At 38.6% G+C, this 13,339-nt stretch overlaps 1 protein-coding gene across 1 annotated transcript in view; it reads left to right on the top strand.

Annotated features, from left to right (window-relative positions):
* The window catches only part of LOC126293762 (guanine nucleotide-binding protein subunit alpha-11-like), a 137,041-nt gene extending 124,590 nt beyond the window's left edge, over nt 1-12,451 (top strand). The window contains exons 7-8 of the mRNA XM_049987140.1: nt 1,823-1,942; nt 12,144-12,451. Coding sequence (XP_049843097.1) covers nt 1,823-1,942; nt 12,144-12,226 — 203 coding nt within the window. The 3' untranslated portion in view covers nt 12,227-12,451. The remainder of the gene's footprint in view (nt 1-1,822; nt 1,943-12,143) is intronic.
* Nucleotides 12,452-13,339: the final 888 nt, after the last annotated feature.

Here is a 13,339-nt window from a genome sequence, read left to right as displayed (position 1 = left end):
TCGAATGTTAATAATAATAATAATAATGAGCGTATGGCATTGGTGGCCATGAGACCCCTCGCAGGACAGTTTGGCCGCCGCTCCACAAGTTCTTTAACGCCTCTACAGCGACTTGCGAGTGAATGAGGATGAAATGATGATGAAAGACACACAACACCCAGTCATCTTGAGGCAGAGAAAATCCCTGACCCCACCGGGAATCGAACCTGGGAACCCGTGCGTGGGAAGCAAGAATGCTACTGCAAGACCACGAGCCGCGTACGGTACTGAATAGTGTTATAAAATAATGAGCACAACACCATTGGTTTTCATTTCACTTGTTACACATTTACTAATTTTGAACTGACTTGTTGGATAAGGCCAGTTTCCTAAAACTTCTATTCATATATCAATAATCGCAGGCTAGACCCCACAATCAGGAAATTTCAGTGGCAGTACTTGTCATAAACTTGACAGTGTATACAAATTAGTAATATGAACACAGTACTCTGTGTAGGTCACGACAGACATTCATGCAAGTGTAAACGTTTACACTTGTATCAATCAAACTATTTCACTAACACTTATTGTTAAAAGAAAAATGCCAGGAGACTGTTACTTGTTCCACACCAGATGGTGGACAGACTTTTATATCTCATGCTGCAAAACTTGATCTAAATAAGCAAAAAATTTGCATTGAAACATTAACTAAGTATTTTGTAGGATCTAACTTTACAAATTGTGGATACTGAAACGGAGATATTAAAATAATGATTGTGATATGCATACTCATTCCATAGTTGTTGCTCCTCTGTGAGCTTGCTTGGGCTCTTCTTGTGCAGAGACAGTACTTGTGAGATTGCTCTACGTGGAGTGAGGATTATTGGTTTGGAAGGGATATTTATAAAGTGGTGTAAGGGAGGTTTTAGAATTCTGGAAAACACATATTGAGTTCTAAAACTGTAAGATTGAGATCTATTATAGTAGCTGCATTATGTGTTCCAACAATGACTTGGTTCACATAAGTACGTAAATTACAAAAGGTTATGGTACTATTTTGTATGCCTACACTCATAATTACCTAATTACAAGTATATTTCACATACCTGAAGTAATAATAAATTATGCAAATTTCTAGTTAGTGTTTAACTGGTTAATGATAGGTGTCATTTTGTACTCCAGATAAATTAGGGTAACCAGACAATGATAGTGAACTTGGGAATTGAAAAGGTGTAACAGCACAAAAGTCGATTGTAATTTTGGGTGTGTCTCGAGTTCAGTATTATCTGTTAAGTTAATTAGTTATTGGAAAATTAAAGTATGTGCTGTTAAGTCTAGAGTCATAACTTTCTAATAGTATGTGTCAGTATGTCCAAAACTACTACTCCATGGGGTAATGATAATTGAAAATATTCCTTACTTTTAATCAATACGGTTTTCAGTAAAACTAAACACATTATTGTAATCAGCACACTGAAAAATACCATCCAAATAACACATTAACATGAAATGTTGTCTAAAAATATCTTGACAGATTTGGGTGTACACTACATATACTGATACAGGTAACTAGACTCGAAAAGGAAAAAAAGGGAAAAATACAAATATTGTTATTAAATAGGAGAGCAACAATAGCAGCTTGATCTGTTCCAACATCAAGTCATGTCAAAAGTCCTAATTTAGTCAGAACAGTTTACCTCAGTTAAGTAAATAAATAAAAAAAACAACCATTACTTACCTGACTTTTTGTCACACGTTTATAGGAATACATCATGTTATCTTCCACAACAAAACTCTGTCTTTCTCGACAACCTGCAGATAATTTATGGTAAATATGTTGCAGGACCCAAACAGGATGCAGAAGCAGCAAAGAACTTTATTGCAGATAAGTTCCAGGAGTGCTGTGAAAAGGAAAGGAACGATGACAACAAGGGTGTTTACATACGCTACACCTGTGCGACAGGTGAGAAAAATCTCTATCCTTCAGTATGACAGTAACTGGAACATATGAGGTGCACAATGGAGTAATGGTATGTTATAAGAGGGCAGAGTGAAAACAATGATGTAGTTATGAAATGTGTACAGAAAAGAACATCAACGTTAACATATGCTTTTCTTAGAGTGCTAGAGAACATTAGTATTAAAGATGTAGGTGTAAAGGGGAGTAAATGGGAGAATGTAGGAGGCAAGCTCATGACTCCACCTCCCCAGTTAACATTTTAATGGAAGAGAGTAACAATCGTGGAAATTCCTGGATGGAGAAACAAAAAATAAGGGAATGGCAACCACTTATCTATAACAAATAGATGCATGGAGTCCAGTGACACGTAACAGAAAACAGCATTCACATTACCTTTTAGCACTAGTTCTTTTGTCCATCAGTATTACACACATTAACACACACAGCCACCGACACCCAAAAGCACACTACCGTGTGTGTGTGTGTGAAGGAGTGTACTATTGTTGGAGAAGTGAGCTAGTGCTTGACATGTGTGTGTGTGTGTGTGTGTGTGTGTGTGTCTGTGTGTGTGTGTGTGTGTGTGTGTGTGTGTGTGTGTGAAGGAGTGTACTATTGTTGGAGAAGCGAGCTAGTGCTTGAAAGCTATTGTGACTGCTGATTTCTGTTATGTGGTACTGTGTTACCCACATGGATTTGCTCTAGGTGAGTAAGTGTTTAAATGCTCCTTGACATCAGTTTTCAGATTTCACAGTTAACTTTCTAATCTTCAGAAAATAATGTAGCATGAAAACTAAAGTGTCCACAAATGGTAAGGAATTCTAGATACACTGTGTGATCAAAAGCATCTGGACACCTGGCTGAAAATGACTTGCAAGTTTGTGTCACCACCCATCAGTAATGCTGGAATTCAATATGGTGTTTGCCCACCCTTAGCCTTGATGGCAACTTCCACTCTTGCAGGCATGTGTTCAATCAGGTGCTGGGAGGTTTCTTGGGGAATAGTAGCGCATTCTTCACAGAGTGCTGCACTGAGGAGAGGTATCAATGTCGGTCAGTGAGGCCTGGCACAAACTTGTCATTCCAAAATATCCCAAAGCTGTTCTATAGAATTTAGGTCAGGACTCTATGCAGGCCAGTTCATTATAAGGATGTTACTGTCATGTAACCGCTCTGCCACAGGCCGTGCATTTTGAACAGGTGCTTGATTGTGTTGAAAGATGCAATCACCATCCCCGAATTCCTCTTCATCAGTGCTGAAAACGTTAATGTAGGCCTAAGCTGAAATAGCGCCATGCAAAACAACAAGGGGTACAAGCCCCCTCCATGAGAAACATGACCACACCATAACACCACAGAATCAGGATTTTACCATTGGCACTACACATGCTGATGTTCACTGGGAATTACCCATACCCGCAACCTGCCATGGGATTGCCACATTGTGTACCATGATTCGTCACTCCGCTCACCATTATTCCACTGTTCAATCGTCCAATGTTTACACTCCTTACACCAAGCAAAGCTTCATTTGGCATTTACCAGCATGATGTGTGGCTCATGAGCAGTCGCTCGACCATGAAGTCCAAGTTTTCTCACCTACAACCTAACTGTCATAATACTTGCAGTGGATCCGGATGCAGTTTAGAATTCCTGTGTGATGGTATGGATAGATGTCTGCCTATTACACATTATGACCCTCTTCAACTGTCGGTGGTCTCTGTCAGTCAACAGACGAAGTCGGCCTGTACGCTTTTGTGCTGTACGTATCCCTTCACATTTCTGCTTCACTGTCACACTGGAAATGGTGGACCTACAGATGTTTAGGAGTGTGGGAATCTCACATATGGATGTATGACACAAGTGACACCCAATCACCTGACTACATTTGAAGTCCGTGAGTTCCGTGGAGTGCCCCATTCTGATCTTTCATGATGGCTAATGACTACTGAGATTGCTGATATGAGTACCTTGCAGTAAGTGGCACCACAATGCACCTAATATGAAAAATGTATGTGTTTGGAAGTATCCAGATACTTTTGATCACATAGTGTATGTTTAACACACAATACTTTTCAGCTGCTCAAGTCAGGGCAAGCCCGGGTGGATGGGATTTCAGTCCGTAAACTAATATTTTGAATGGGTAATGGCACACATGCGGTGGGAGATGGTATCTGCTGTCAACAATAAATTTGACACAATTCATCAGTCCACTTGTACAGTTTTATCACAATAAGCTGACCCATTTTATTGGTACTGCCAAAAATGGAGAAAATTTATGCTAGTCATAAGAGTGATGCCAAGATTTCCACTTGTGCCATCCCTGCTTTTGTTGGTGCATAAGTTCATAGCAGTTTTCCATAAGTTTAATAAAGACAACATACATACATAACACAGAATTTAGTCATCAATAATATATTCTCTTTCACTATTTACAACTGTCTGCCAATGCTGGTGCAACTTAGAACTAGCAACTATAGAAATCACACGGTTTTGAGGTGAAGAACTTGTTGAGTGCTGTTCGCAGCACATATCCATCCAGAAGTGTGTTTGATAGAGAGTGAAAATCTCAGGCCACAATATCAGGTGAATAAGGTGGGTGTGTAATGATTTCCCAGCCCATCTCCCATACAGTGCTTTTGTCAGTCTAGCAGATGGCGGGAGGGCATTATTGTGCAGTAGCATTACCTCACGCAGTCTTCCCAGTCATTGTTCTTGGATTGTATCTACAAGATGTGTGAATTGTTGACAGTAAATGTCAACAGTGATAGTCATAACTCTGGGAAGCAATTCATAGTATACCACACCATTGTTGTTCCACTAGATGTATCTTTTGTGGATGTGCGCAGGTTTTCATACAAGGAGTTTCTGCTTTGTTTGGGCTCAGCCATTCCTTTATTTCCCTTATGTTAACATAAAGATGCTATTTCTCATCACCAATAATGACACAAGATAGGAATGGTTGCTGTTCATGAGCCAGCAGAGATGCGCATATGGCCATCCGCTGATTTTTAAGATTTTGGATTACACCATGTGGTACTCATTTACACAATTTCTGCACTTTTCTCTTTACATGCAAATGTCACATGATGGTGGAATGATCACAGTTCATCACATTGCCAGTTCTCGGGTACACTGACATGGATAATTATGCATCAATACATTCAAACAATCTTCATCAAAGCCAGTGGATAGTCACTAATGTCAAAACAGTCCTCCTTAAAATAAGAAAACAATTTTTTTGGCATGCTCTGTCCTATGGTATTATCCTCATACATGGTGCCTTAACTGCTGCCATCCCTCTATTAAACCCAAACAGAAGAATATGCCAGAAATGTTCTGATTTCTCCAATTGGCACTTGGTTTTCTAGCTTCCACTGCTCTACTCACTATTGCCAAAGGACAAAATGTAAATTCAAATAGTACCAGTGAACTGCAAATAAAAAATGGCAAATGATAATAAACCCATAGCAACCAGAATACCAACATGCAAAACAAAAACACTACAAACTTATGCACTAACCTGTTGTAAGCACAAAACACAGGTAAGAGCGCCAGCACTGCAGAAAGGAGTCAGTGTTGCTATTCCTTCACTGTTCCTCTCTCCTGAATTGTCCTCTTGACAACACTCATGAAGTGTCAGTTTTTTGTGGCCAAACAGTGAAACTGGCAAACCATAGGAAGCTGAGTATGGGAAGTCAGGCAGAAGGGTCTCCCACCAGGGCTGGCGCTGGGAAGGGGATGGGGTGGGGGGGCAGTGGGGAGGTAAACAGAAAGACTGACCTCCCAAACAAAGACCGAAATTTATTTATTTATTTAGCAGCTTATGATGTACAAGTCCAAGTACATATAACTGAAAGAAACACCATTCCCTTCAGTGACACACTTGAGTAGCCATAAAATCTGCACACATGTAATACTAATCCTCATACTTAATAAATTACTGGTACTGCTAAGTGCACATTTCAATTTTATATCGTGTAAGTTGTAACACGGTCAAAGTTGTGAGAGTATGTAGCTATTAAGGTACTTAAATCTACTGCATGGTGTATGAACTTTACGAATTTTTTGAAGAATCCCTTTCAATTTTTTTTTTTTTAAAGCTTGGTCCTCGGTCAACATAACCTTATTCAAACATTAGTCGATTTTTGTCTGCATCATTGAGTTGTTCGTGATTGAAAATGACAATTTACGAGCCTAATTCTCGTCATTTGCGGGAGGTGTTGCTGTTTTGTTTCAATATGAAAAAAACAGTGGCTGAGTCTCATCGAACGCTCTCAAGTACATATAATAAGGACTCTATTAGTGAAAGAGCGTGTTGTGAGTGGTCTCAATGCTTCAAGAATAGTGATTTTAACGTCGTAGACAGGCATAGTGCTGGAAGAGAGAATGTTTTCGAAGATGCAGAATTGGAGACATTGCTGAGTGAAGACTAGCCTCAAACTCAAGAAGAATTGACACGATTAGTGGAAGTGACACAGCAAGCCATTTCAAAATGTCTGAAGGCTATGGGCACGAATCAGGAAGAAAAACTTGGGTCCTGTGTGAGCTGACACCAAGGGACATTGAACGGCGTTTGTGTGTTGGCGAACAGTTGCTTCAGAGGCAAAAACGGAAGGGATTTCTGCGTCGCATTGTGATCGGGAACGAAAAATGGGTTCATTATGATAACCCTAAATGCAAAAAACCATGCGGATATTCCGGCCATGCTTCCACGGTGACGGCCAAACCGAATATTCACGACTCCAAGATTATGCTCTGCATTTGGTGGGACCAGCTCGGCGTCGTGTACTATGAGGTGTTAAAACCAAGTGAAACAATCGCAGGTGTTCGTTATCTAATGCAATTAATGCGTTTGAGCAGAGCATTAAGAGACAAACGGCCGCAATACAGCGAGAGACACGATAAAATGATTTTGTAGGACGACATCTCTCGACCCCACGTTGCAAAAGAGGTCAAAACGTACTTGGAAACGTTAAAATGGGAAGTCCTACACTACCCGCCGTATTCTCCAGAAATTGCTCGCTCTGACTGTCACCTGTTTAGATCAATGGCGTATGGCCTGGCTGACCAACACTTCCGATCTCATGAAGAAGTCACAAATTGGATCGATTCATGGATCGCTTCAAAAGATGAACAATTTTTTTGACACGGTGTGACCTCCCCTTCTCTCTTTGCTCCGTTTCTTTCGCTGATCTTTCCTCTTCTTTCTTCCTACTGCGGCCATATCTCACATCGTAGTGCTGTGAGGGAGTGTCACTCGTGCCTCTGGTTTGAGAATACTGATGACTGAAGTATGAACATTTCTCAAAAGAAAAACAGGTATCTGCTCTCTCTTCTTTTAAAACTATAAATAGTAGCGTAGCTAGTACTATCTTTCGTTCTACTGAACGGAATGAGCGCGACACCATTGATGAAGTTTCGACTTCAAAAGAAGTTTATTAATACCAATTAGCTGAAATAAAAAAAAAGACTCATCCAAACCAGAAGTCACTCACAGTTAGAGTAATTAGTTTCTGATTAGTTTGTAGTGGCCATTGATGTTTAAAAGTTCATTTCAGTAATTCTATCACTGTCCGTTTATCAGTTGCTAAGCAACGTATCAACAAGCTGACTATGCAATGATTAATACTTGTCGTATCCCGGCAGTAAATCGCTTCTCGCTTGCTTTAAGCATCAAGACGATTACTAAGCCGCTCATATAAGTCTTTGATAGTTATTATCAAGTTAATGTCCGTAAATTGCGGTTAATGTTACTGAAACATACACGCGACGATAACGCCCGATATCCAGCCGCGTATCTTGAACTGCGCGCCGATATTTGAGAGTTCGCGCGCGATTTGTTTGCACCAAAGTCAGACCGTGTTCCGCTAGAATAATTTTTAAATCAACTCCGGGTTCTAAATTAACAATTCTATGACATTCATGATAGTTACAGCAGATCCGCAGTCGACGACTTCTTGATCGCGCACTCGAGCAACACGGATGTTTTTGTTCTTAAAAGAGAAAACATAATGCAACAAGGTTATTTGTTATGTGAAAACATATTTACATCTATCTCATTAAAACTCATTGCCTATTAAGTGTTGTACATAATTAAAATCTTTACTTTGTAAATAATCAATAAAATTTAGAAATGAGTGACATGTAAAAAAAAAATTCCTCAAGTTGATATGACGTCATAGGTCACTACTGGTTTCGACTCCCCTACACTCACGTGACGCAAAGTAGATCCGACTATATGGGACATACTCATGTGACATTACAACGGGATCCGTACACTGCCAAAAAAGGTTGGAGAAAGTAGTGGCCAGCGATGGAAAATATTTTGAATGATACATGTGTATCCAATGTGTTTCATTAAAGCCTCAAGTGTTGGGGGGAAAAACAGCGGAAGCAAAATTTCTAGAACCTTATGCTAAAGCTGTGTACTAAGCTCGAATGTAAATAAATTACTATTACATTGAAACATTTAATATATTTTATTTTTATTATCAAAATCATATGCACTGTTTTTTCTCACACACACTATCTTTCTTCTCTCTCTTCAGGATACTGCTTATAGTATTATTTTGAATGTCTCATAAACCAGAATATTTGATAACGTGCCATTCCCTCTGTTATCTCACCTCACTTCCACCAGTATTGAGTGTATCAAAAAGGACTTTACAACTCTGAACACTTACATTGATTTATTCATTTAACCTACAGACATGGTTTGTGTATTACTTCTATAGCAAAATCTCCTTTTCGCCTTACACCTGATCAGGTTCAATGCAACTTCCATTGGTTACACGGCACACATTCCATCTGAATTTGATTTCTTGCTAAACTTGATGCAGCATGTCAGGTGTGACTAGTTCAGTTAAGAGATGGATTCTGGCTCTCAGCTCTGTTAGAGAAGCTGGTAAGGGGCGAACAACCACGGTATCCTTTATGCCTCCCCAAAAGAAAACAAGTGTCAGTACCAGTGAATTTAGGGGCCCATTATAACCTTATAGTTGAACACCCCTGACCGAAATAAACAACAAATGGACATTTAGGAAATCCCTGGTGCTTGAGATGTAGTATGGCAGTGCACTATCTCGAATATACTGCATGCTGTGATCTTGGTCATCATTGTCAATGTGGGGAATTAAAAAGTTTACCAGCACATCTAAGTACACTATTCTGTTGATACTTTTCACCTGGAAAAAGAAAGGTTCATAAACCTTGCTCTTCCTCAGTTACAAAACACATTCACTTTTGGGCTATCACATTCATGTTCCAAATATCTTTATGGATTTTCACTGCCTGAAATCCTCTGAGTTGTGTTCATTAACATTGCCACTTAAGTGAAAAGTCAACACATCTCCATCTTCATCTGACCAATGTAACATTTCCACACAAAAGTCAGTGCCTTTTAGTTCTTTCACCATTGTAAACGTGTACTGTTTGAGATGCAACAGTGTTCTTTACACACCACAAACAGTCACCTGTGGGACATCTAGCTCTTCAGGTGCAGTCTGATTTTGTAGGGCTATTCACAAAGCTTCATCTCACTTGCTCTACATCTTCAGACACTCGTGTATGACCTGAGGATCTGATGTGTCTTACAGAAATTCCAGTTTCAATAAAACACTTGTTGTTGTTGTGGTCTTCAGTCCTGAGATTGGCTTGAAGCAGCTCTCAATGCTACTCTATCCTGTGCAAGCTTCTTCATCTCCCAGTACCTACTGCAGCCTACATCCTTCTGAATCTGCTTAGTGTATTCATCTCTTGCTCTCCCTCTACGATTTTTACCCTCCACGCTGCCCTCCAATACTAAATTGGTGATCCCTTGATGCCTCAGAACATGTCCTACCAACCGATCCCTTCTTCTAGTCAAGTTGTGCCACAAGCTCCTCTTCTCCCCAATACCTCCTCATTAGTTATGTGATCTACCTATCTAATCTTCAGCATTCTTCTGTGGCACCACATTTCAAAAGCTTCTATTCTCTTTTTGTCTAAACTATTTATCGACCACATTTCACTTCCATACATGGCTACACTCCATACAAATACTTTCAGAAACGACTTCCTGACATTTAAATCTATACTCGATGTTAACAAATTTTTCTTCTTCAAAAATGTTTTCCTTGCCATTGCCAGTCTACATTTTATATCCTCTCTACTTCGACCATCGTCAGTTAGTTTGCTCCCCAAATAGCAAAATTCCTTTACTACTTTAAGTGTCTCATTTCGTAATCTAATTCCCTCGACATCATCCGACTTAATTCGACTACATTCCATTATCCTCGTTTTGCTTTTGTTGATGTTCATCTTGTACCGTCCTTTCAAGACACTGTCCATTCCGTTCAGCTGCTCTTCCAAGTCCTTTGCTGTCTCTGACAGAATTACAATGTCATCGGCGAACCTCAAAGTTTTTATTTCTTCTCCATGGATTTTAATACCCATTCCGAACTTTTCTTTTGTTTCCTGTATTTCTTACTCAATAAAACACTTACACCACCCATAAAGGTAGTGAGCCTGCCTGGGACTGCTAAAGGCAGCCATCTTTGCTGCATCTGGAGCTAACACTTGTGGTGGCATGATTCTGCACTAGTGCACCATTTGAGTCAAAACTTGAACTATTTTCTTACAGAATGATGGCAAGATGTTGTAAAAATAAGTTTGTATGAAGTTTCAAAACTGTGAAGTTTTAGATTTGACACACCCTGTACTTTTGCTTCTTTCTCTCCCGCACTTCCCACACCATCTTTCTCTCCCTCTTTCCTTCTCATATTATTGTTACATTCCATCCTGGATTTTCCATTGTTTGATTTAATTAGTAATTATATCACATGAAAAAAATTCTTTTGCATTTGTTACCAGACTGCCTGTTGTCAGTATTTCAGCTATGACAGTTTCTTCTCAGGAATTGATACATGTAACAAGTTGAAAATTATCACATACTACAATTTATGGTCCCTTGGAGGCGTAAAAATGTTAGGCTTCTAAGTGAATGCAATCAAAAGATACAGCTGTTTGTGTCACATATTTTGATACTTGCAGACTAACTCATTAAAACCTGTAGGGTACTTCCCATTGACCTACAATCATAAAATTTGGCAAGAAGTAGGTTTTACAGTACAAGTGAAGAAAAAATCAAAAAATTGTGAATTTGTGATTATAATACATGAAAAAAATATTTATTTTGTCACTTGGTACCTAACTTCAAACTTAAAATTATAACATTCTCAAAAGTCTTGGAATTCCTGGTACCTTGCCGGTATCAACGTCAATAACAGACAAAAATGGTTGAGATTCCAGGATGGATGAATTGTCTGTATTCATTATTAAGTTTGTATGGAATTGTCAGACCATGAGACTTACTAGCACGTGCCAATTTTCCATTGTAAGTATAGCATTCCATCTCTATTACATATGTACTGTACGTCTTCATGCTGTCCATCATTACTAGTGTTTCTTCCTGTTGAACAACGTCTCTGTTCCTTAGCAATTGTCAGTGCATGTCAGCATGGATATGGTCTCACAGCTCCTTAACAAACATGTCAATGTAGCTAACAAAACTTTCCAGTCTCTCTATCTAAATATTGAGATAATTTGTAGAAAGAGTACATAATGAGGTATGTGTTTAATTTTCTTTGAATTGGTATGAATTACCAATTTCTTGCTGTATGTTAGACAGGAGTTTGTTGAATGTCTTTCCACTACAGCACATAACTCCACTCTGGACCATGAGCAAAGAATCAAAGCCTGTGTGAAAATTATTTTTGTGCTTTGTTTTGTGACTCTGTATACCACAGTTCAGTTGAAATTGACTTTTGTTATTAACAATTAGAAAGGTCACTGTTGCTTGTTTGAAGTTCCACAGTATGAATCTTTGTGAGATTAAGAGTCAAATGGTGAGCTATGAACTACTTGTTGGCCTGTTTAGTTGTCATGTGAGCTGTGTCTGCAAGGGCCATGGTCGCCTACACAGCTTAACATTCTGAATTTGCCTGTAGTCGTCTGTTGAGACCACATGCAGTTTCTGCAGGTCATTCCTATAAAAAAAAATTCGAGATTAATTATTGACTAAACCACCAGCCCTTCAAAAAAATTAAATAGTAATATTCAACTCCAGATTATCTGCACTTTATCTATGCATTGACCAGTCAACCTTTATAGAAATAAATGAATATGTTATCAGTTTGTGTTATTTTCACTTTTCTTCATTTTTCAGATACAAAAAATATTGAGGCAGTATTCTCGACTGTCCGAGATTTCATCATAAAGAAGATGTTGGAACAGTGCCATGTCTTCTAACAATACTGACAATTGCAATGTACTGTTCTGTTGGCTTCCTGGCAAGAGCTGTAAATAACAACAATTTGTTCCCAAACGTTTCTGAAATTATAAATCCATATTATATGGTATTTTTATTAATTAGGAAAATCTAGGAGCAAATTTATTGTGTGTCCATGTAAGAACTGTAAATATTAAGGAAGATAATCAGTTTCACGAATTACTGTGATAAAGAAAAAAATATATGCTGACTGTTAAATAAAATGCTTTCAGAATTACAAACTTAAGTATCTTTTTATTTTAATTATTCATATACTGTGTGCTCATGTAATGGTTATGAGATTAAAAAAGACAATCATTCTACAAAAGCAGGTAAGCTGAACATTCAACATATTCTAGCCTACCTTCCTGACCACACTGCTTACTTGGACCCTAGACGTCAGGTGTAACAGTTTTTCTAATTGTTTCTGTCTTTCTCTCCTCCCCCAATCTCAAGGATATAGCACCAGCTTTGACTTCTCTGTTGTTGATTCATTTTTCTGTTCAAGTTTCCATTGCTTTTTTGCAGCTGAATACTGCCTCCTCTTTTGTGCTTATCTCAGTCTGATCAGTGTTTTCTTTGTCCCTATTCCATGTACTGTGTTCTCTGACACTTAAAAGTTTCAACTGCTTTACACATTGACTGATTCTGCGTGCATGACAATACATAAAGCAACTGCTTCACTTCTTCCTGCAGCTAATTAATTTCTTGCCTGTTTTAATGTGAAGGTGACATCAGTGAACCTCTCAGGTATCTTTTCGGAAAGAATCACTTAAAGTTGCAACATTTTCACCAAGTACTTGATCAACACCCTCAAATAATGATGTAAAATGTCAGCTGACCTTGATATTGGCTGTCATTGGAGGGTCCCAACAGCACATTAAACCTCAAACTAATTATATATATATATAAAGACATTGACAGTAGTGAAAAACTAAAAATTTTGACATTTTTTGAAGGGATAATTGATGGATCTGTTAACAACATTCTTGAAAATTAGTTCATGAACTCTGAAGTAGTTGCTTTACCGGAATCTAAGTCACTTTCTTTGAGGGAGTCTTCAGTGGCCCCCACAAATTAGAATATTTATTTTG

Source organism: Schistocerca gregaria, chromosome 10, assembly GCF_023897955.1.
Source record: "Schistocerca gregaria isolate iqSchGreg1 chromosome 10, iqSchGreg1.2, whole genome shotgun sequence".
In the NCBI taxonomy this organism is placed as follows: domain Eukaryota; kingdom Metazoa; phylum Arthropoda; class Insecta; order Orthoptera; family Acrididae; genus Schistocerca; species Schistocerca gregaria.
The sequence above is the reverse complement of the archived record's forward strand: the minus strand, read 5'-3'. Positions and strand labels throughout refer to the sequence as shown.